General features: G+C 44.4%; 1 protein-coding gene across 1 annotated transcript in view; it reads left to right on the top strand.

Moving 5' to 3' along the window:
• Nucleotides 1–24,557, top strand: part of si:dkey-246g23.2 (solute carrier family 66 member 2) — a 93,994-nt gene extending 69,437 nt beyond the window's left edge. Inside the window, exon 5 of the mRNA XM_061721325.1 lies at nt 21,042–24,557. Coding sequence (XP_061577309.1) covers nt 21,042–21,216 — 175 coding nt within the window. The 3' untranslated portion in view covers nt 21,217–24,557. The remainder of the gene's footprint in view (nt 1–21,041) is intronic.
• Nucleotides 24,558–25,068: the final 511 nt, after the last annotated feature.

Consider the following 25,068-nt stretch of genomic DNA (forward strand, 5'->3'; position numbering starts at 1 on the left):
AACAGAAAGGTTTTAAGTTTAGTTTTAAAGGTGGAAGTGGTGTCAGCCTCCTTAACCCAGATTGGAAGTTGGTTCCAAAGTAATGGTGCCTGATAGCAGAACGCCCGCCCTCCAAATCGAAAGTTACGCCTGTAACTACGGTTCTATGAGTCCCGGATGACCGCCAGGCGGTGCTGTAAGCACTGGATATCTCCCCTCGCGCATGCGCATGTCGAGTACAATACCAACAATGTCACGTCACCCGTGACCCCTGCATGACCCCCGGAAGGGGTATATCTTCCGGGGTCAAGCATGGGATCGGCTCCTAGAATCTTCTCGCGAGAGCACGAGGATTCGGAGTGACCGGCAGGCCTGGCGGTCATCCGGGACTCATAGAACCGTAGTTACAGGCGTAACTTTCGTTCTATTTCGTCCCTACTGACCGCCAGGCGGTGCTGTAAGCACTGGATGACGAATACCAACAATGTCACATAGAATCCCGGTCACATACCTCACTGATCAGGGGCAGAAGGACCCGGGAGTAGAACCACGCCCAATGGTTGGGGAGTGGCGACATTGATCCGGTAAAACCTGGAGAACGTGTCCGGCGACGTCCACGAAGCTGCTGCGCAGATGTCCTCCAGAGGCACCCCCTTCAGGGCAGCCCAAGAAGCTGCGACGCTTCTGGTCGAGTGGCACCTCACCCCCACTGGTAAGGGGCGGCCACTGGCCCTGTAGGCGTGCTCGACGGTGTCCACCACCCAGTGGGACAGGCGCTGTCTAGAAATAGCGCGCCCCCTGTTAGGGCCACCATGACAGATAAAAAGCTGCTCCGACCGTCGCACAGGCGCGGTGGCAGCAACATAAGCAGTAAGGGCCCGTACGGGGCACAAAGGGCTTGGCCCACCCTCCGCAGGCTCGGGGTCGAACCGGGCAAGCTGGATAGGCCGATTAGCATGATCGCGTGGCAGGACCTTGGGCAGGAACGCCACGTTCGGCCACAACGTAACCCCTGAGCCATCCGGGTTCCACCTCAGGCAGTACCCGCTGACTGACAGGGCATGTAACTCACTGACTCGCTTTGCTGACGTCATAGCGAGGAGAAAAGCCGTCTTCATAGAAAGACACTTCAGGTCCACCTGGGCCAAGGGCTCAAAAGGTGGAGAAGAGAGGGCACCTAGTACCATAGACAGGTCCCACACCGGGGCCCTTGGGGTCCTCGGGGGGCGCAGCCTCAGAGCCCCCCTAAGAAAGAGAGAAACCAGCCGGTGGCACCCCACGGTGGCATTCTCGACCAGGGCATGTCGTGATGAAATGGCCGCCACGTACACCCGTAAGGTGGACTGAGCACGGCCATCATCCAGGAGGGACTGAAGGAACTCCAGGATCGTGGCCACAGGGCAAAGCATAGGGTCCTCTGCCCTGTCCGCACACCAGGCAGAGAATCTCCTCCACTTGCACTCATACTGGAGGCGGGTGGAGGGCGCACGAGCGTTCAAGATGGTAGCCCTGACGGGCTCAGTACAGCTTGACACTAACGGGTCGGGCCCTGCAGTGGCCAGACCCAGAGTTGAAGGCGACGGGGGTCGGGATGCCAAATCCGACCCCCCAGCTGGGACAGAAGGTCCCTCCGGTCGGGTAGGCGCCATGGCGTGCCGCAGCAGAGCCTCCGGAGTAGTGGGAACCACGGTCTCCCCGGCCAGAAGGGGGCCACCAAGAGGAGCCTGTGACCTCTCTGGAGGACCCTCTGCGACGTCGGAAGGATTAAAGGTAGTGGGGGGAACGCGTACAGGAGCCCGTCGGGCCACTCGTGCCCTAGGGCATCCTGACCCAGAGGACTGGTCTCCTCTGTCCAGGAGAACCAGAGGGGGCAGTGAGCCGAGACGCCCGAGGCGAAGAGGTCCACCACCGCTCTGCCGAAGAGGACCCAAATCATCCCCACTACCTCCGGATGAAGCCGCCACTCTCCTGGGGGAGGCTTGTGTCGGGACAGGAAGTCTGCCACCTGATTCCTGACCCCTGGCAGGTATATCGCCCGCAGGCTGAGGAGGCGAGGAGCGGCCCACGTCAGAAGGCCCCGGGACACCTGCAGCAGCTGTGCAGACCCGGTGCCCCCCTGGTGGTTGATCTGGGAGACAGTGGACACATTGTCCGACCGAACCAGTACGTGCCTCCCCCATAGGTGAGGTAAAAAGTGCTCGAGTGCTCGGTGTACAGCACGGAGCTCCAGCACATTGATGTGGCGTGTGCGGTCCCGCGCAGACCACTGCCCTTGGGCAGGCCTGCCGCGCCAAACAGCACCCCACCCCGAGAGGGAGGCATCTGCGGTGACAGTCTCCCGGAAGGAGGTGATAGTGCCCAAGGGCACACCCCCCAGCAGGAATGCCCCGTCTTTCCAGGGTGCCAGGGCATGGACACACACCCGCGACACCCTGACTAGCCTGTGCCTGTGCCTTTCGGCATCCAGGCGAAGGCTGTTCAGCCACATCTGCAGGGGGCGTAGCCTCAGCAGGCCCAAAGGCACAACAGCCGAGGCGGCTGTTAATCTGCCCAAAAGCTGCAGGAACTGGAGGTAAGGCAGCCGTCTGCCCCTCCTGAATCGGGGGAGGAGCCGCAGGATGTCGCTCACACGCCGCGGTGAGAGACAGGCCCTCATGGTCACCGAGTCGAGTACCAATCCTAAGTAGGCGACTCGCTGGGAGGGAGCCAGACAGCTCTTCCCTCTGTTCACTGTGAGCCCTAGTTTGGCCACATGCGACAAAAGGAGGGCCGTGTCTGCCACCACTTGTTCTCGGGACGGCGCGCATATCAGCCAGTCGTCCAGGTACGGCAGAACCTTCATACCCTGTGCCTGCAGGGGAGCGAGGGCTGCCGCCACGCACCTGGTGAAAACTCTTGGGGACAGGGAGAGCCCGAACGGGAGCACCCTGAACTGGTAATGGCGGTCCTGATAGGCGAACCTCAGGAACCGCTGGTGCTGTGCTGCAATCGGCACGTGAAAGTAAGCGTCCTGTAGATCTACCGTCGTAAACCACTCCCCCTGACCGACCGCACGCAGAACATCTGCTGTGGTCAGCATCCGGAAGGGCAGGGCCTTCATGTACCCGTTGAGGCCTCTCAGGTCCAAGATGGGACGAAGGCCGCCGTCTTTCTTGCTGACGAGAAAGTAGGTTGAGTAGAACCCCTGGGGCTGCAGCAGGGGGTCTACCGGCACAATGGCGCCCTTGGCCAGCAGGACGGACAACTCCTGAGTCAGAGCCAGAATGTTCGCCGGGTCTCTGATGACGGTCATCTTGACCCGGCCGGAGGTAGGGGGCCGGTGTCGGAACTGCAGTACGTACCCGTGGGTTAAGGTGGAAATTACCCAGGGGTCCGACGAGCAGGCAGCCCAGTGACTGAGCTGCTGCCGGGAAAAGCAGCCGACGACCGGCCCCGTGGCCCTAGCGCCGTCTCCCCCGGCCTCTGGACGTGCCGGGGGGGCGATGGTCGAGGCCAACACCCCGACGCTGCTGGGGCGGTCCGCGCACAGGGGGGCGAAACCCCCCGGCAGGCTGTCCAACGGGCCGTTGGGAGCTGCGCTGGCTCCTGCGGGCAGGAGGCTGGGGGCGACGTCCAGGGGCGGACGAAGGGCCCCTCGGTGTACTGGAAGCGGGCGCCCTCCTGTGAAGGTGCACCAGTCGCTGCCTGGTCTCATCGGCCAGGGCGGTGCGGTTCAGAGCTTCCAGGGCAGTTGCCCCAAACAGCTCCCCCGGTTCTGCCGGTGCCTGACGAAGAACCCTACGAGCAGTCTCTGTCAGGGGTGACTGCGCCAGCCAGACATGACGGCGTGTGTGCACCAGGGTGGACATCAGCCGCCCCAGTTCCCTCGTCTGGGAGGCAAAAGCCTGTAGGGACACATCACACAAGTCCCGTGTGGAATCATCCACCTGTGCATCCTGCAGGGAGGTGGAGAGGGCCAGTAGCAGATGAGAAAGGGTGTTCCCCAGCCGGCCGATGCGCGCCGCTGTTTCATAAGCCCTACAAATATGCCCATCAGTAACCCTACACTGGGTAGAGGGGCACTTGGGATCTGGCTTCAGAGCCTCATCAGGAGCCACTATCAGTGCTGCAATGGAGGGCTCGATGGGGGGCATGTGGTGGAGACCAGCCACTGCAGCGTCCTCCATCGCCGTCAGAGCACGGTCATCAGCTGTTAGCCTGGAGAGGGCTGTGACATCTCTCCAGCATGAGTGCAGCTCCCTCAAAAAATCCGACGAAGGCGGAATGGTGAATTCCACCGGAGAAGGATTGCGCCTGTGGAAGGCGCTAGAGGCCACCTCCGCACGCGGTGCATCCAGCTGCAAGTGTGCCAGGGCAGTGCGGATAATGCTCTGCACGGAGGAACAAACCGTCCCCTCCCGAGAGCTCTGGGCAGATGAGTGCGAGGAGAACCCCGAGCGCTGTGAGGCCGGGTCCCCTGATGACACGTTGAACTGGCTCGCCGAGGCTGCAATGGAGATTGCGTCCTCTGGCAGCGGCGGTGGCGACCCCAGAGCAAACTCTGGCACGGCAGGTTCCACCTGGCCAGTACCAGGTTGCAGATTGAGGAGGAGCGCCTTCATCTGCTCCATGTCGGCAGCCAAGCGATCTACCTTCGAGGAGAGCTGGCTCGTCATCCGCCGTCGTTTGGGGGCCCCCACCACTCTCTTCGCCGATCGCTTCAGCGAAGACCCCGGCTGGGATGAGGGGAGGCTGGCCGACGGCCCCGGCTGCTCAGGGCCCAGGCATGACACGCAGAGGTCCTGGTCAACCGCAGGATCCAGGGAGGCCATGCACCCTGGGCATGAACGCTCCATCACAGGGAACGGTGGGAGAGGGAGCGGACACGCTGCCGTCACCACGGATGTGCTGGCAGGAGAGAGGAGCGGACACGCTGCCGTCCACACGAATGTGTCGGTGGGAGCGGTCACGCTGCCGTCACCACGGATGTGCCGGTGGGAGAGGGGAGCGGACGCGCTGCAGTCACCACATAGGTGTCGGTGGGAGAGGGGAGCGGAAACGCTGCCGTCACCTTAGCGAGCACGCTGCCGTCACCACCAATATGAAGGCGGGAGAGGGGAGGGCCACGCTACCGTCAGCACGGATGTGTCAGTGGGAGAGGGGAGCGGAAACGCTGCCGTCACCACAGCGAGCACGCTGCCGTCACCACCGATATGCAGGTGGGAGAGGGGAGCAGCCACGCTACCGTCAATACGGGTGTGTCAGTGGGAGAGGGGAGCGGAAACGCTGCCGTCACCACAGCGAGCACGCTGCCGTCACCGCCAATATGCCGGCGGGAGAGGGGAGGGCCACGCTGCCGTCACCACGGCTATGAGAAAAGGCAAAAAAGGCGTCTTTACTCAAAAAAAAAGAAGAGAACAATCCTCTCTTGTTTCTTTTCCCTTTTTTTTTTTTTTTCAAGAAAAAAATTAAAAATAACTGCAAGGAAAAATAACAATATCACATCAGTAAGTGGGAGAGGGAGCAAATGCTGCCGTCACCCTGAACGAGCCGGTGGGAGAGGGAGCGGAAACGCTGCCGTCACCACGGCCGCAAAACAGGCAAAAAGGCGCTGTTCTTTTCCTTTCTTATATTATTATTTTTTTTTTAAAGAAAAAATAATCTGCAAGGAAAAAAATAATGTTGTCACTTTAATAAAGTGGGAGAGGGAGCGAAACGCTGCCGTCACCACAAGTGTGCCGGTGGGAGAGGGGCGTGGCCTTCACCACGGCTGTAAGAAGGACAAAAAAAGGTGTTGTTTTTTTTTTTTTGAAAAAAAAAAAAAAATAATAATCCTTTTCTGTCTTCTTTTTTTTTTTTTTTTTGCAGAAAAAATAACTGCACAGAATAATATTCAGGTGTCGGGCGCAGCCTACAGCTTACCTTCTGCCAGCTGGCCCAGGGGGGCGGGGCGGGGAGACGCCGCCGCCGCCGCAACGAACACCAATAAATACCGCGTGGCCACAGCCTCTTGGAGGACGACAGAGATCGTTACTCCTACCTTACGGCACGAAGCTGCACAGAGGCCGGCGGTTGTAGGGAGGAAAGGAAGAAGCTTTTAACCAGCCTTCTATTTCCGTCCTGTACTTCAGCGCGATGCGAGAAGAATGAGGAGCCGATCCCATGCTTGACCCCGGAAGATATACCCCTTCCGGGGGTCATGCAGGGGTCACGGGTGACGTGACATTGTTGGTATTGTACTCGACATGCGCATGCGCGAGGGGAGATATCCAGTGCTTACAGCACCGCCTGGCGGTCAGTAGGGACGAAATAGAACTACATTTAGAAACTCTAGGAACTACGAGTAAACCTGCACTCTGGGAGCGGAGAGCTCTGCCAGGAACATAAGGCACTATCAAATCTTGTAAATACTGCGGAGCTAAGCCATTTTGGGCTTTATATGCAAGTAATAGAATTTTAAATTGGATTCGTAATTTTACAGGTAGCCAATGGAGCGACGCTAACACTCGAGAGACGTGGTCTCTCCTGCTGATTCCTGTCAGTACTCGTGCTGCTGCATTCTGGATCAGCTGGAGCCTATTCAGCAAATTACTTGGACATCCTGCTACAACAAATTACAGTAATCCAGTCTAGAAGATACAAACGCATGAACGAGTTTTTCTGCATCACTCTGCGAGAGGATTTTCCTAATTTTTGCAATATTACGGAGATGGAAAAACGCTACTTTACAAACCTGATTAACATAGCCTATGGTTTAAACGACAAATCCTGATCGAAAACAACACCAAGGTTTCTCATAAAGTTTCTCAATAAAGAAGATTACTTATCAAAATTCATTATCAATAATGAATCAATCAAAACGGGGCACCACCTGTCTTATCAGGAAAATGATAACTGAACAGTAAAATCAGTCTCAAGTTAACTGTTATTCCATACGTGCCAGCCGGCAACCAGCAGCTGTAACAAATGTGTATTAAATAAACACAAACAACTTCTCTCATTCAAATGAATCAGAATGTATTTACACAAGTGTTAAAAGATAGTGAAACAACACTTGGCTGTTCATCCACGTGAAAAGAAAGATGGATGGCTGAAAAAGTCATTTGGTGACTGAGTCTCGTGTGATTCAAAATGGCGGACGAGATTTTGTCTCATCCAGTGAAAAACGAACACGGAGGCTTTATGGCCAAGATAAGAGTGTGCGTGTGTGGGGGGGGTTAGTAGGAGAGGATGAGAGGAGAAAAATAAAACCCAAGACACTAGAATCTTTATGGCTGGGCCCAGGCTGCCATAAATCAGCAACGGCCCCTCCTGCGTTTTGGGGTCTATGCCCAATGAGGGGGCTATTCCTCATCACTGAAGGGCCGTAAATGCAAAGCCTGCTGGGGCTTTGAGTCATTATGGAGGTTCCTTTGTTTCAAACCATGCGGTCAGCTTTAAGAAATCAAGCCTGGCCTCATAGTTAGGCCTCAGAACTAGGCCTGAGAATCGAAATCAAGTCTTTCCATGTTCAACACAGGACTGTGGCCCTACATTGGACAGGAATATCTTGAGTGAAAGTTTGATGCAACTGAGAATGCAAAGGGGTGAGAGTTTTCCGATTGAATGCATAAAAAGACAGATTGTTATAAAGAGGAACCCATTGAGCCACAGGGTCAGGAGGCTGAGAGCTCTCTGCAATTTACCAACGGTCAGCAGATGTAAACTGGACAGATACGACAGTTAAAAGAATACCTGTTCTAGTGATGAATAAATTCTGCAATAAATTAGACAACTGCTGCAAAAGTAATGCTATTGGCATCTGGATCCTTGTTTTTACTTACCGTAAATCCTCAAATTATGGCAGAGTCCAATTATCTGCGGGTGTAGCAAAATATGTTTTATATTAAAAGCCTATCCCAGATAAAACTGAAAATAAACATTGTTTTTCTGATTGCCAAAAAAATATTCTACTGTATGCAAATATAGCCTACCCAAACAAGAACAAATAACCTTAAACAAATTGAAAAGTGCGACTATTTATTTTATTTTAGAGGAACCTCCCACCTCCCACCCTGGCTCTGACCTGTTTGACCTGCTGCCTTCAGGAAGACGCTACAGAGTCATCAGGTCAAAAACTAACAGACTGAAAAACAGCTTTTTCCCCAAATCCATAATCGCCCTGAACAATATGTGAATGTCTTCATTACTGCTTTTTACCGTGCAATACTTTTTCCCGGACTATCTGTGCAATATTCCACCACATGCGTAGTTATATGTTATCTGTAGATAGGATCTCAGGTCTTCAAATGCACCATAACCTTTTTATATTTTTATATTATTTATATTTCTTATATTTCTTATTGTTTGCACTGTCTTGCACTGGAGAGGTGATGCTGCTTTTAATCTCACTGTACCCTGTATAATGACAATAAAAGTATTCTATTCTACCTCACTGATGGCACGCATTCCAGCACCATGGCCAGCATCACGGCTTCTCACAAGAAATATGATGTTCAAATCAATTTAAGTTAAATGTAGTTCGATATGCAGAGCAAAAGGAGACAAGGAGTCGGTGCCCAAAGTTGAATTTTTCCACCGCTGGTTGCTGCCAGTCTGTGGTCAGCTCATTGTTCATCCACCCGTTTTTGACGCGACACACAATTAATAAACGCAGGTCCCTAATAAACGCCTGTTGATTTGGGCGATTTTAGCAAATAAACGTCCAGGCCTTTATGTGGTGTTGTAAGGTATATTATATGAATTGGAAACTGTTAACCTGTTTGTTTTCCTAACCATAATCAAGTACATGGCTAAATCATGACTAAGCAGGAGTACAATTATATGATTTGTTTAAGAACTCTAGATTTAAGATTGAATGGCTAAATTGAGTCTTAAATAGTGGCATTTAAAGATGCATTCAGCAAATTTGCAATTATTAAAGGAGCTGAAATCAGCCAAGAGAAACACATGCATCATTTATTGTTTTTTTCTTTATCCATCCTTAACTTTAACTCTGCTCTGTTCTCTTTTGTGCTCAACTTGTCAGCTGCCAAGAGAAGCCAATAACTGGCCTGACCGCACTTGTTCAATAAACGGTACAAATACAGCAAAGCGCGTATACGACCCGGGTGTCACACGCTGCAGTATGGAGCTAGAACAGTCTCATAATTCACAAATGCACAGGACAAGTTTTACAAATGCACGGACCGATTTGCAAATACACACACCGTTTCACACGTGCACAGGACAAGTTTTACAAATGCACAGAACGATTTGCAAATACACACACAGTTTCACAAATGCACAGAACAATTCACACGTGCGTAGGACAAGATATACAAATGTATTTTTGATGCACACACAAATATAACCTGATTTACACATGTTTTTTTGTCTGTGAGCTGCGCTGGATTTGTGTGTGAGTTTTGAGACTCCCTTGACGTGACTCGATGCACAAATAGGTTTTTTTTAACACGGACGGAAGGATCTGCAACCAATCAGATTAAAGGGGCGGATACACCTGCTGTTTGAACTGCGTTCACTTAGAAAAGTGATTAATATTTCAAGTTAGTGGAGTAAAGATAAATAAACAGTTACAGGAGATAAAATAGAAATAAACAGGATGGAGAGGAGATCACTGCTGCTTTTCTTGTGATCCCGGTAAATAAAACAGCGCGATTGGAGATGGTTTGTCGGGCTGTTCAACCAGAGCCGTCGGGAGAGCTCTTAGTCCTGCCGATGCAGAAACTGATGATGAGAAACAGTGGAGATTTTTATATATTTGCTCTGTTTGGTTTCACGAAGTATTACTGTCCCGCTGATTCAGCTCAGAACCAGACAGACAGCAGAGAGCTGCTGCGCTGCCTGACGGGGACGAGCTGCAGCGCCAGGTGGAGCAGCAGCGTATGTCAGGAGATTAATTTACTGAAATATCTGGAGCAAAGTCGGTATCAGTCTACTGATAACCGAAGAACCTCTGTATCCAGCTCAGATGTTTGATGATCGGTGGACTAAACCCCGACCAGCATCATCACGGCTGCATCTTCCCATGATGACTCTGCACCGGGAATGTGTTGATCTGCCACCGCTGTTCTGACACATGTTTGTCTCTGTGTGGTGGCGATGTCACATCATAAATGTGAGGATAACAGCTGCTTGTTTCTGACCTCCACGTCAGACGTGGAGGTCAGAAACACCAGCTGACTCAGCTGGTGTTTCTGACCGGGACCAGCGCCATCGCGGCCAGAGCCAGAACGCGACTGCAGCAAGATTCACCCCCGTCAGGCTCGTTCTCCTGAAAGACACCTGTAGTTCAAATACAAAAATATCTCCGCTGTTTCTCATCATCAGTTGCTGCATCGGCAGGACTTGGAGCTCTCCAGTCTCCCGACGGCTCTGGTTGAACGGCCCGACAAACCATCTCTGATCGCGCTGTTTTCTTTACCGAGATCACAAGAAAATCAGAGCAGTGATCTCCTCTTCATCCTTTATTTATCTTTTATCTCCTGTTGCTGTCTTTACTCCACCAACTCCAAATATTAATCACTTTTCTATGTGAACGACGCGAACGCAGTTCAAACAGCAGGTGTATCCGCCCCTTTAATCTGATTGGTTTAGAGTAAATCGTCCCCCACGTAGGTCTGCTCTTATGATTGGCTGGAACAAAGGAAGACATCTGATTGGTTGCAGATCCTTCCGTGTTAAAAAAAACCTATTTGTGCATCGAGTCACGTCAGGGGAGTCTCAAAACTCACACACAAATCCAGCGCAGCTCACAGACAAAAAAACATGTGTAAATCAGGTTATATTTGTGTGTGCATCAAAAATACATTTGTATATCTTGTCCTACGCACGTGTGAATTGTTCTGTGCATTTGTGAAACTGTGTGTGTATTTGCAAATCGGTCCATGCATTTGTAAAACTTGTCCTGTGCATTTGTGAATTATGAGACTGTTCTAGCTCCATACTGCAGACCCTCTCTTTACATCACTCCACAGTCCTGTCACTCTTAAGCTGTTACGATGGCTTCATTACTCACCCCTTTTTCAATTTACCATCCCCCTGCTGGGCTATACCGTAATCCATCTGTTGTCATTTTCATTTTACCTCCATCCTCCCGTCCTCTGTTTTTCCGTTTAGAAGCCATGATTTTTTCTCTCTCACTGTTAGCCTTTTCGGTCAAAGGTGTGCGTTCCTGCGGCTTTGATGAGAATGTGAAGGAAAATGGGAACTTTTGTGATGTAGATATTTCTAAATTGATTTCTTCATTCATGCATTTTGTTTATTTATTTGTTTTTTTGTGCTCTAGTGGCCCTTTATTCAAAGTGTACAGACAGGAAGGGGGTAGAGAAAGAATGGCGATGACATGCAGCAAAGGTGCACAGGCCGGGATTCGACCTGCGACCGCTGCAGTGGGACTGTAGCCTCAGTATATGAGACGCTGCTTAACCCACTACTAGTTTGAATTTGAGAGAGAGAGAAAGAGAGAGACTATTGTGAATCAATGCCATTATCACTCCTTCATCCGGCAGAGCAGGACTTCATAAAGTTAGCAAATATGCATCTGCAATTGCTCGGGATGAATGACCTTGAACTGGTGCTTTGACTCCTTTCTGCTGCTTTGTTGTAAAAACTTATTTTACAGAGATGACCCATCGTCCTTAATTACACTTTTAATGACTCAGCCGTGTTAATGTTTTTTGCTGCCTCCTGAGCAAAGAAATTAGCAAAAGAGGCGGATGGTGGGGGTAAGGAATTCACCAGGGTATGTGGAGAAGAAGGATGGTGGGAAAGGTTAGGCAGGGAGCTGTGAGGGAAATCACAGACCGAGGGAGAAAAGTAAGACTAAAAACAAAAATAATGAAATTGTATTGTTTTATCTTCTTGTTTGATTCTAACGGCTGCTAAAAGACTGTAAAGCTATCTACAATACAAACCTGTATTCTAAAGAAGAAAAGAACAGTTAAGGCAATGACAAGGACAAAAAAACACAGAAAAGGAAATGACGACAGCTGACTCCGGTAATGGAGAAAAAAAACAGAAAAGGAAAAGATGACAAGTGAGATGAAACGAGAAATCTGAAGTTGAACCAAGTGTATTCTCCGAAGACAAGACGTCAGTAGAAGAAGAGAAATGTTTTCCCCATGGAACTCTGGCAACTCAGAGAGATGATAGGAAGCAAAAGCATGACAATCTTGAAGTCTTTTGTGGGATCATTTTCACCTCAATTAAACCCTGGAATGTCTATCTCAATGTTTGAATGCAAAGGGACATTCAACATATCTCCTCTAAAACAGCCCATTCTGATTTGTTTGGGGAAACCTGGAAGTAGTTAGTCCTCGCTAGAACCTGAGGTGGTTAAATTAGAAAATCCATTTGTATCAGTGGACACAGAGAAGGTGCAGAGAGCTGTTTGTTTCATTGCTTTTTCTTGTTTTCAGTAGATTCATTGGTTACCTGTTACCTGTTACTAGATCTAACCCTCACAATGAGCCATATCATCACCCCCTTGATGAACTTATCACCGCCAGGTGGGAAGATCTCTATAAAAGTAGATGTTTATGTACTTTACTGTTTAGGAGCCTTCAATGTCAAGAAAACGGGCTATACGGTGTGGTCATGAGTTTATCAGACTGGATTTGGACGCCCAAGAGGATCTTTTACTCTTTTATTCTCCACCACTCTAGGAGGTAGGTCCCACCTTGATTTTGGGACTTCCAGCCTATACTCAGATGTCCCTGTACCTGATTAATGAGCATGTGTGTGGATGTCTTGGACTTTTTCTTTCCATTCAGCAGGACATTCAGGATCTACCTCTGTCTTTTTTTTAGCTATTTGACTCTGACTGACTTCCTTGCTGTTTCTGCAGTTTCCTTCCGTATCCTGTCGAGGTGGATCAGTAATTTAATGCCTCACTTGTTGACATGTCATCCATGTAAAAGGGGATGGCTAATGATTGTTCCACTTTAAAACTGATATCCATAGCGACACTTTCCAATGATGTGGCTGAGATCATGATGGCTGAGATCGGGGGATCTCATTCTAAAAAAAAAAAAAAGGAAAAGGCAGAAGAGCAAAGGTTTAACCATTTTGCTATTCCTTCTCACAACACATCTCCATCTCTAATAGACAGTACAGTGCCTGGCAAAAAAATAAATTGGACAACGAAAATGTCAAATAGACACATTGAAACAATTTACTTGGTTGACAAACTGAAATGTCAGGAGAAGACGGTGCGCCCACTGCACTGTTGACGAGGCATACGCCAGAACTGAAAACAATTTTCCATCTGATTCTTAAACTTTAACAATAAGAGATTGTGACATTGCAAAATGATTTCATTACATTGTTCAATTGGATTAAATTGAAATCATCATGGACTCCACTGCAGAAAATATTGGGGAACAGACACTGCCTTAGCACTTTATCCATCTTTTTGTCCATTTTCTCACCTGCTCCTTTTCTTTCTCTGCCTGTCTGTCACCAACTTTCAGTAACTGTGGAAAACAGAATTTAACGTCTGAGTATCTTAATAGAGTTATCAAATGTTTCTAAATTAACATTTGCTTGTTGTGGGAATGCAGTCATGACGTTGAGCTCTCTATCCAATCTGAACTTGCTTGCATACTTAAAAAAAATATAAAAGAGAAAAATAAATAAAATCCAGTGGAGCTTAACACTCATGGAAAAGAGATTTTGTTCTTAGAATATTAAATGGTTTAATGCCACATGAATTTCTGAGACCTTATTTCCAACCCCATTTAAAAAAAAAAAAGTTTCATGCAATGAAAAATATTAAAATGAATAAATAAAATGACTACATATTACAAACACACATTACATGGAAACTGTTAAAGACAGGGAGTTTTTAAAGGGAACCCTGCATATTAAGACATGTAGGTCTTAAAAGATAAATGTTGGTATCAATTATAACAATGTGATATAAAAAACCTTGTTGATGTCTTCGTTTTTATAAAATTTGAAAATATAATTTAACATGTAGGTCGCCATTGTTTTTTACGTTCTGGGTAGTACGTCACACGGTGGCACCTGCTAACCCCCGTCCACTGTTCTGACACCCAGAAACAGATGAAAACACAGCTAAACAGGTGACGGCGCACCAGAAACACAGATGAAAACACAGCTGAACATTAAGGTGACGGCGCACCTACAAAAAAGTAAAATAAAATTAAAAAAAAGTGCAGCCCCATACAGCATGAACTATAAAAACACCATAAAACTCAGATAGACTAACAGACCACACGTTTCAACTAGCAGATAACCGATGCTACAATAAAAACCCCAGCCAGATCTGGCGTCATTAAATTAAATAAAGATGTTCTTGCCTATTTGAAGCGAAGTCTGCGCCTCCCGTTTCGTCAAAGTCCCGGGCCAGTCCCCTCAGCGTCGGGTCTGTCATCACCCAGCACCGAGGCCGGTTTTAGGGGGGAGAGGGGGGGGCTATGCCCACTCAAACGTGCATATTGCCCACCGGCGTCTCCATCCCGGCGGCTGCAGCGAGAGCGGAGAGCGCAGAGCGGAGAGCGGGTGGCGGAGCGCTGCGGGCTGTAGAGCCCCGGCTACGCAGGCTACGGCGTAGCCTACGCCGTCTACGCCGTAGGCTACGCCGTCTACGCAGGAGCCTAATGCACTGGTAAGATGCGCACAACATTGGTCATTTTTGCAGATCTTCCGTGCATCACAGAACTTTGATCCAGTTTGCCTGAACCGAGACGTCTTATGGGCTCCCTCGTCAGCCTCCACGGCCGGGAGAGAGCTGCTCAACTATGTTTTAGATACCTGTCCCAGTTAAACTAATGGGGCTTATCTTCCCAGAGCCACCGTCGTACGTCATCGCCCCCAGAATACATTGCGCAGGTAAAACATGGCGCCTCCCGCAGGTCAAAATATGTAATAAACATTGTAGATTTTTAAAGCAATTAGATTATTTTATGTGTTTCTAACAACATATTTTAGTATAAGAGAACAATTGTGGCTAATTAGGGACTACATGTCTTAATATGCAGGGTTCCCTTTAATATCAGTGTATAATAAACAGATCATATGTGCCACACATATGTCAGGCATTAAAGGGTTAAGGATGGGGGTAAGCATTCATGGGATATCATTTCCCTTGATATTTCTTATTTTTTCTTTACATTTTATATCATGCTCTTCATTTATGTTTTAATGTCTTTGTGAAGCAATTTGAATCACTTCGTTGTTGAATTGTGCTATAGAAACAAACTATATTAGGTTGATTGATGATTCTAAATTGCCCGTAGGTGTGTGTGAGTGAGTGAGTGTGTGGTTGTCTGTTTATGTGGCCCTGCGATGGACCGCTGACCTGTCCAGGGTGGACCCCTGCCTTTCGCTTGTAATGAGCTGGATAGGCTCCTGCAGACCACTCTGACCCCGTAGGATAAAGCTGGTATAGAAAATGGATGGATGGATTTCTCGTGATACATGTTAACTTTTTATAGAACCAGTGTTCTCCCAAGAAAGCACCTGACATATTGTATCATGTAATTGCATGATGCAATTGGAGGACCAGCCCAGAGCCCCAATTGTGATAGAAAGGTTGATAGATGAGGTCAGACGGGAGTCTTCATGGACTTTGATGTTTACGGATGACATTGTGATCAGTAGTGAGAGTAGGGAGCAGGTGGAACAAAACCTGGAGAGGTAGAGATATACACAAGAGAGAAGTCGAATGAAGGTCAGTTACATACAGTATAAGAAGATGACCAAATCAACGTGAAGCAAGGAAAGGCTAGTTTATTTGTATAACACATTTCATGTACAAGACAAAGTGCTTTACATAAAAACATTTAAAAATTGCATTAAAAAGTAAGAAAGTTTAAAAGCAGAAATTAAAGACAGACGGACAGATGGACATAAGTTCAAAGAAAAAGAAAATGAATGAGATGCAAGAAATAAAGATTGTAGGACATTATGGTGGATTACTGAAATGCAGCAGTAAATAAAACGGTTTTCAAACATGACTTAAAGCAACTGAGAGTTTCAGCAGCCCTGATGCATTCTGGGAGTTTGTTCCACAGATGAGAAGCATAAAAGCTGAACGCTGTCTCACCGTGTTTGGTTTTAACTCTGGGTACAGAAAGTGGGCGTGATCCTGACGACCTGAGGGTTCTGGTTGGTTCATCATGGACCAGGAGATCAGAGATGCATTTTGGCCCGAGATCATTCAGAGATTTATAAACCAACAACAGGATTTTAAAATATATCTGACAGACAGGACACCAGAGTATAGATATAAGAACTGGAGCTCTATGGTCCACTTTCGTGGTCTCAGTGAGTACTCGGGCAGCTGCGTTCTGAACTAACTGCAGCTGTTTGATGGATCTTTTAGAGCAGGGGTCGGCAACCCGCGGCTCTAGAGCCGCATGCGGCTCTTTAGCGCCGCCCTAGTGGCTCCTGGAGCTTTTTCAAAAATGTTTGACCTTTTTTTTCCTTTTTTTCTTCTTCTTTTTTCTTTTTTTCTTCTTTTTCTCTTTTTTTTCTTCTTTTTTTCCTTTTTCCTTTTTCCTTTTCCTCTTTAATCTCGACATTTCAACTTTTTTCTCAACATTTCGACTTTTCTCGACATTCCGACTTTTTTTTCTCGAAATTTCCACTTTTTTCCTCAACATTTCGACTTTTTTCTCGAGATTGTACTTCAACATTAATCTCGACATTTCGACTTTTTTCCTCGACATTTCGACTTTATTTCTCGAAATATGGACTTTTTTCTCAACATTTCCACTTTTTTCTCGAGATTGTACTTCAACATTAATCTCGACATTTCGACTTTTTTCTCGACATTTCTCCTTTCACCATTTGCCTTCATTCTAAGGCTTATACAAGACTTTTCATGTTTTGCGGCTCCAGACATATTTGTTTTTTGTGTTTTTAGTCCAATATGGCTCTTTCAACATTTTGGGTTGCCGACCCCTGTTTTAGAGAGACCCGTGAGAACAGCGTTACAGCAGTCCAGTCTACTGAATAAAAGCATTGACAAGTTTTTCTAAGTCCCGCTGAGACATCAGTCCTTTACTCCTTGATATGCTCTTTAGGTGATAATGGGCTGACTTCACTACTGTCTTAATGTGGTTGTTAAAATTCAGGTCTGAGTCCAGAGCCACTCCCAGATTTCTGGCTTGGCTTTACTGCTTGAAGCTGAGTGCTGACATTTAATCTTTCTTCCTTGCTCCAAACACTATTATTTGTGTTTTGTCTTCATTTAACTGAAGATTATTCTGGCACATCCATTCTTTAATTTGATCAATACATTTGATCAATGTTTGAATTGGATTATAGTCTCCTAGCAAGATAGTTATATTGATTTTGTGTCATCTGCGTCATTATGGTAAAACATTTTGTTCTTTTTCATAATTTGAGTGAGTGGGAGCATATAGATGTTAAACAACAGATGCTCCAGAACTGAACTTTGAGGAACTCCACATTTTTGTTTAAGATGCTAAAAACAATTTGGCAAGTGATGAGGTTTAATAGGTGTAAAAATACACATCAGAGAAACATACAGGGTCTCATTCTTAAATAAGATAGAGTGTATAAATTAGTAAAAGGATGCTGGTGGTGGAGCTGCCAAGCAGGAGAAAAGAAGGAATACCAAAAAGGAGATTCCTGGATGTATCTTCCATTTTCAGTGTGAATTCCATGTTGTAAGAAAAGAGAGATTAGGGCAGGGGTATTCAACTAGATTCGGCCGGGGGCCACATCTGCAAAAGGACTGTATGGAGAGGGCCGCACAATTTGAAAATTTGGGGGTTTTCAAAATGTATTTTGCACTCAAAGACGAAGACTTATGTAAATATAATACATTTGTATTGTACATTTGAGTATATCTAGTTTACATATGAATTATATATTAATTGTCTCCAGATTTAGTAATTGTGAATGTTAAATATAATATTCAGATAAAGAAATATTATTTTGAATGCAAGTTCATTTTGAAACCATGCATTGTGCAAACTTAATGAAATTGATATTGACCTACTTTTAATAAAACACGCCATTATGACAAAGCACCACTTTCCACCAAGATTTCCTTATTTGAATATTATATTAAGCATTGAGCACAACCATTTTAGTCCATAGTAGCCAGTTATAAAAATATTATAAAAAAAAAAAAAAAAAAAATTTCAACAAACACCCCCTTTTTTTAAATATGACCAGGGGCCACATAAAAGCTCCTGGCGGGCCGCATGTGGCCCGCGGGCCGCCAATTGAATATCCCTGGATTAGGGGGTATACAAAAATTGACCATGTCCAATTCTTTGTTCCACATGTGAAAATTGGCTATTAAAATAACTGGTTTTGCATCTATAAGTTTGACCAAATTAGTAGAAGCATTTAAAAGAAAGAATTAGTTTGACACCAGTTGCAATTTCTTACCAAATAGATGCTAATTTGTTCGACCTACCCAAGGTGTACCCCTGTCCTTTTGCCCAAAGAGCACTGGGATCGGCTCCAGCAGACCCCCGTGAACCTGAATCGCAATAAGTGGGTATAGATTAATTTTGCAGTCACTTTGTCATCTTATGCTTCCCTACAGATAAAATTGTAAATATGCAGATATGGTGTGTTATTGTGCCATACATCAAAACAATTAAGACCTACTTATTACAGCTTGTGTCAGTTTGTGTTGGTAGTCACATTTCCATAATGCATGCATTCACTTCATTCGGTACATTCCTTCGTATTTTGATTAATATTGGTCTGTCATTTTCATGGTACGGCTGGATAGTTTGCACCAAAATATTTCAATTAGTCACCAAAGCCTGAAGTGAGCCCAGAGAAGTTTAATGGGAATCTGCAAGGGGAGATGAAGGATAGTGCAGGACTGCTGTCCCCGTAGTCATTAGGCTGCCTCTGCCCCCATGGACACTTATCATACTCTCCTATCCCACTGAGGTCTCAAACCCATTCACAGAGGTCCCTCTCTCTCTTCTGGTTGTGTTGTCTTTGCCCTGTCTCTCTCTCACTGCACACTAGATGAATGCTATCCTCTGTACGCTCTGTCCTCTCTGCTTTCTGTCTCCCTCACCTCTTACTGACCCTTCCAGTTTGTGTCACTGATGAATGATGGCCTTGCTTCATCCCTAGGCTCAGTCAGCTCTAATAAAACGAATATACTCATATTACATTCAAGCCTATGGGAGTTCACTGTCCATAGAGCAAGAATAAAGAATAGAGGACTAAAGAAGGTGGAGTAGGAGAGTAGTTGGAGTAATAGAGGGTAGTTCTTGAAAAACCATGACAGTAAATGAGTCAAAACAAATGGTTGAGAAGAAAGAAAGAAAGAAAGAAAGAAAGAAAGAAAGAAAGAAAGAAAGAAAGAAAGAAAGAAAGAAAGAAAGAAAGAAAGAAAGAAAGAAAGAAAGAAAGAAAGAAAGAAAGAAAGAAAGAAAGAAAGAGAGTTCCACCGTTAGCTGAGACAAAAAACAGTTGGAAGTCAAAACAGATCACAAGAAGGAAACAAGCACAATACAAGAGTTTCCTTTCTTTACTATGATGCTTTCTGTAAGGTTACGGGGAATTCCCTCTGATGTCTGATGGATGAAGAAAAATAAAGAAAGAAAAATTCTCGTCTGAAAGAAATTCTTGTTTCTATCAGAAATGCCAAAAATCAGTTACTTGTTTTATTATTTATGCTGAATCAAACCAGACACTAGTTTTGGTAGATCAGTAAATTTTGATTTTTGTTTTAAGTGAGTTTGTTTTAAATTTAGAAAGTCAAATTTACTTGACTGACTGTTTTTTAGGTTGCTTTATGTTGCTTTAGGGAGTCTCTACCACTTGGTCATGTTAAGTAGATGGTGTATTCCCGGTCTATGTTAGTTAAGGCTCGTTTCCACTGAGTTTGGTGCGGTCCGGTACAGTTAGTTAAGGTTTCCAGTCATTTTAGGTGAGCGTTTCCACTGCAAGTGGGACCCCCACGGCCCAAATGCCTAGCGTGACGTCATAGTAGTGCGACGGCAACAAAAGCAAAGCTACCATAGAGATGCTACCAACAGCAACAATGGAGGTCATGCAACAGCTAGTTTTTGTTATGCTTGGCTTTTGGTACTTCGTATGTGCAATCCATGCTACGTTGCTTGAGAGAAGATTGTGGGCGACGAAGAGTGTTTACAAGCGCTCATGCTGGTTTCGCGCTTGCTTTTGTTGTGGATAGTGACGTTTTCTGTCCGCTATTCAACAGATTGTAGTGTGATACCAATTGCTCCGCCCTCACCGTACCCTGCCATTGGTGGGGGTTAGTCCTACACCCCTGTATTTATGTGTAAGCCTGATAAACTATGCTTGAATGTAGCCTAAACACAGCCTAAAGTGGTTTTCAAACTTACTGTGCAAATTGTCTGACTGACCGTACCGAACCACTCAGTGGAAACGGGGCTTTAGAGAACCTTTTGAGATGCTGGTGAATTGATTTACATATCAGCAGGGTTAGACTATTTCCATATTAGTTCATTTCATAATGAAACTGATCCACACCCATGGAAGGGTTTTTACGCCATGTCAGACTATATGTGTCTCCCGTGGGCTTCCATGTTCACTAGAAGTGCATAAGACTGACAACAGACTGTACTGCAGGTTGCTTTTATAATGTTTTTTTCTCCTGCTGGCAGTTGGCATGTTGGCAGTTTGACTTTATATAAATACTGACCAATGTTGACCATTTTTACAGACATTGCAGCAACTATCATTCAACTCGACTTTTAAAAAAATGAAAGCCAAACACCGTCAATTCGGCGGAGAGGCTTTAGACCATTTATAAACTCAAAGTGCATAAAACCTTTTCTGTTTTTGATGGCTGAATTGACCAGAGTAATGTGGAAGCACGATGTTAGTGTGAAAAAAAAGTTTAATTTTGTTTAGTTTAGTTTTAAAGCAAGAACATATTAACATGGATGCACCCATACACTTGCTGTTGCCCATTTCTTCTTTAGCTTGACGCAGAGCTATTTCTCATCATGTCATAGCCACAAAAGGCATGCACTTATTGTCTAAGTTGTCAAAACATTTCTTAAAGCGAGCTCACACTTTCACTATGTCTCTTTCTGTTTTCATTTCCCCAGTGTGAAGATGGTGATACTGTGGACGGCTGGCGACATCTTCAAGACCACCTACTTTATCATAAACGAAAGTCCTGCTCAGTTCTGGGTTTGTGGCTCAGTCCAAATCCTGATTGATGTGGCCATCTTGCTTCAGGTGCTCTTTTACAACCAAGACACTCGGGTCAAGCTTGGTTGAATACCGATAATATAATCATACAATCCAGGGTTTTTGTGTAAATCTATGTAAATTGTTGGCTTTGATTGTTAATATATGGAGAAAGCCAAAGTGAAATAGTTATTAGCATGCAGTATTGTTGAAACGTCTCATGTAGACCCCAGCATGTTGCCTCCAAATTACACTAAGCCATACATTCAAAAACTTTTTAGCAGAGTTATAATAGTTTTGAATTTTTTAATAGTTTTTATTTTAATTTAATTTTTTATTTTGTTTGATTGTTTCAGTTTAGTTTTAGTGCATCATTTGTTTTAGTTTTGAAAGATCAGTTAGTTTTGGTTTAGTTTTAGTATTGGTTTTACTTTTTGAGGTATTGACTTGCAGATATTGACAAAAACATCTAGGATAAAAGAATCTTATCAACAATTGCCAAACAGTACAAACAATCTTTTATTCTTTATTATTAGTATTGAGTATTAGAATTATAAAAATGAAGCCACAAACATAAAAAAAAAGTCTTATCTTTTTTTTTTATAGTTAACATTATTTTTTCACTCTGTTTCAGTTTTAGTCTTAGTTTAACTATAATATATCCACTTATTAGTGTCTTTAATCAAGCCTAAATAACAAAACACCCTCTTACGTATAAAAAAAAAAGCATTTACTTATATTTTTTGTTATTTTATTTATTGTTTTTACTATTTATTTACCCTCTGTGGGTCAATATTGGAATGCCTAAGATGTATTGGGCCTGGAAACTGTAGCAGCGAGCCCGGCACTGGAAACCCTACACTGGAATCTTTTACCCAACTTATAGGACTTTGACTTCACAGTCCTCACTTCCCTGGACTGCTCTTGTCATACACAGCATGTGCTCTCGTCTGGCTGCATCCATCTGTGTGTGTGTGTGTGTGTGTGTGTGTGTGTGTGTGTGTGTGTGTGTGTGTGTGTGTGTGTGTGTGTGTGTGTGTGTGTGTGTGTGTGTGTGTGTGTGTGTGTGTGTGTGTGTGTGTGTGTGTGTGTGTGTGTGTGTGTGTGTGTGTGTGTGTGTGTGTGTGTGTGTGTGTATGCAGGTGTGTGCGTTTGTTCGTTTGCTGACTTTCTCACTGGCGTGCCTCTGTGGCTGAAATTGATTTTTGCTTTTGGCAGTCAGCGCTAAGCCAAGACTATACAGTGTACATCAAGGAATAACTACAAAAACCATCAAGTTGTGTGTTGACTCTGCCTTTCGGTTAAGAACTAATGCAGGAGTATTTTTTTTTTGTTGGCAAAAACAAATAATCATAATACTGTGCTTTATTTTTAAGGCAAAGTATCATTGAAGCTGAATGGACACAGTTGCAAAAGTAATTTTGTTTTGGTGATAATATGGGAGTTTTTTGCTGTGTGCAGTAGCACAATTATAGGTTTATCCTGTTCTTAAAAAGAAATATAATAATTGAGTGTATTGAAGATCATAGGTCAATCTATTAATCAAACATTAGCTAAATATTAGACAGCAAATGAACAGTTAAAATGAAATGCAAATTTTCTATAGTGCCAAACTTAGATGCAGCGATGAAAGATGTATTCAGATCTTTACCTCTAAAGAAGTGGTAATGCCACCCACTGAAAATACTTCAGTACAAATAAAAGTCCTGCATCAAGAGAGTAAAATATTGCCATCAGTAAAAGCACTTCTATTGAAGTATTAACTGTCATATCATCTTCTCAGATTAATATTAATTATGCATTTATCTTTCTCATCTTACAAATCAAGCTGAATTTAACTAATGTATATACTTCTGACCAGTTTTTCAGCATAAACTTATCCTACGTCTGTGGTATCACTGTATGGGGGGTTGTCCTCTTTTTATAACCTCAGAATACGCACATACATTTAATTAAACCATTACACATCTGATTCTAACTAGTTACTTGTGTTAAACGGTGTAACTAGGTACGATACTTGAATCCATATAGTCTGTTACATGAGACCATAGACTGTATACAGAGAAGCAGGGAAACCCTCTGCAGAGTACTTTTGAAGTACTTTTATCAGGGCTATAAACCACAGACAGGGAGAGGCTAAAAGTCAATCCTCACGTCTTCCATGGGAATTAAGGAGGTCAGTGGCAACCAAGTGCTGCTAATTCAATGCATCTGATTATAAATGCATGTGTTCTTTAAGGTCTGTGTCAACACAATGCCAAGTAGGCTAGACACCAGCAATGATATTAGAGAAGCATTTTCTTTAGTAAGGGTTATAAGTAACTTCCGAACAATTTGAAAGCGTGTATATTTCCCAATCTCCCCAGGAGTGGATGTAACACTTGAGTTTATCCCAGAGTCAGACCATGCAGTCCACTGAAAACTACAAAATACCTCATCTACAAAACCCCTCTATGGGCCTCAGTTAGCATGTGAACTATTAATAGAAAAAATGATACAAAATTGGTGAACATGAGAAACTGAAGTCATGTAGAAATTGACTTTAAGTTATTGCTGCTAAAGGCAGTTCTACATTTTGGCTTAGTTTTTATCAAAGAAGTAATTACTTATTCAAAATACTTTATTATTCCCCAAAGGGAAATCAATTCATATGCATATGTCTTGTTGCTGAAATAGTTTTTACATTTTCATTTTTAGGTCAAGTAAGGGCAGGATTAATTACTTTAATCATGCCTTTATACACAAAAACTTCAATTTGAAAGGGGATAAACTGCCTGTTTAACATGGTGGTATCTGTTCTATTCCTGTATTATGTGCTTTTATTTGTAAATGTGTGTTTTTGTTTTTTTTTTTTAAATCAGAAGAGTCTCAGAACAGCACCCTCCCTGGCTTTAGTTTAACATTTGTTTGCCCTGTCTCCGTTTCTTCTCGGGGAAACTATCAAAGGTTATTTCAGACAGCGTTGCTGTATAAATGTCACAATATGGTAAATGTAATTTGTTTTGTTGCAACAATAGTGTTTAAAATAATGGTTTGTTTGTACTTTTCTTTTACTTCTGGCAGGTGCCAGTAATACTTATTACTCCATTACATATTGGTAAAAATTATAATTAAGGTAATAACTAAAGAAGAAACAGAAGCCAAAGACTTATTGTTTTAATCTTCCTTTCTTTATGTGTAATGTGACTTGTCAAATGTATTTTCAAATGTGATCTTTGCCTTTTTTTTGCTTTTTTAAGTGTGCTGGAAAAAAACAAAGAAAGAAAAAGGTGTTAGTTACATATCACATTGCAATGTTATGGCTACTATAAGACACAAATGTCAGTGAAAAGAAAGTACCTGTCTAAATGTTATGTTTGTCTGACAGCAGCTATTTGTATGCAAATTATTTATCACTATATTTTTCTCAAATATAAACAATTTATATTCCAGAGCGTAGTCCTGTGTTGTTATGACAGTGTTGAGTGAATGAGTTGTGTGTTAAGCAGAGAGAGTTTGTCTCTGGGAAGAAAAAAAAGAAGAAAAAAAGCCAACCGCTGGTCTCAGCTGTACTGTAATTTATGATTTAGGCAGGATTTCTACCAATAATCCCTCTTAAAACTTTATGAGAATCCCTTGTCTTTCATACAGTTCAACTAGAAATGTCATATCCGAATCACATGCTGTTATATTACAGCATATAAATCCTCTCTATGAAGTCCTGCAGCTTTCTGCAGAGGCAGGATTATAATATAGGGAAGGGTGTCAGAGGCAAACCTTGAACTCCTGCATCTGAAAAAAGACTTTTTCAAATAGGGAAAATGGCTTTGTGGCAGGACACCACTTCAAGGAAGTATGGTGGTTGAGTTTGGGTTAATTAAGACATGGATATCAGTGAGTTTTTAATCGCGTCCATTTTATGCAACATCATAGTAGATAGTAAAATATTACAGCTCTCTATGC

This window comes from Cololabis saira, chromosome 5 (assembly GCF_033807715.1).
Source record: "Cololabis saira isolate AMF1-May2022 chromosome 5, fColSai1.1, whole genome shotgun sequence".
In the NCBI taxonomy this organism is placed as follows: domain Eukaryota; kingdom Metazoa; phylum Chordata; class Actinopteri; order Beloniformes; family Belonidae; genus Cololabis; species Cololabis saira.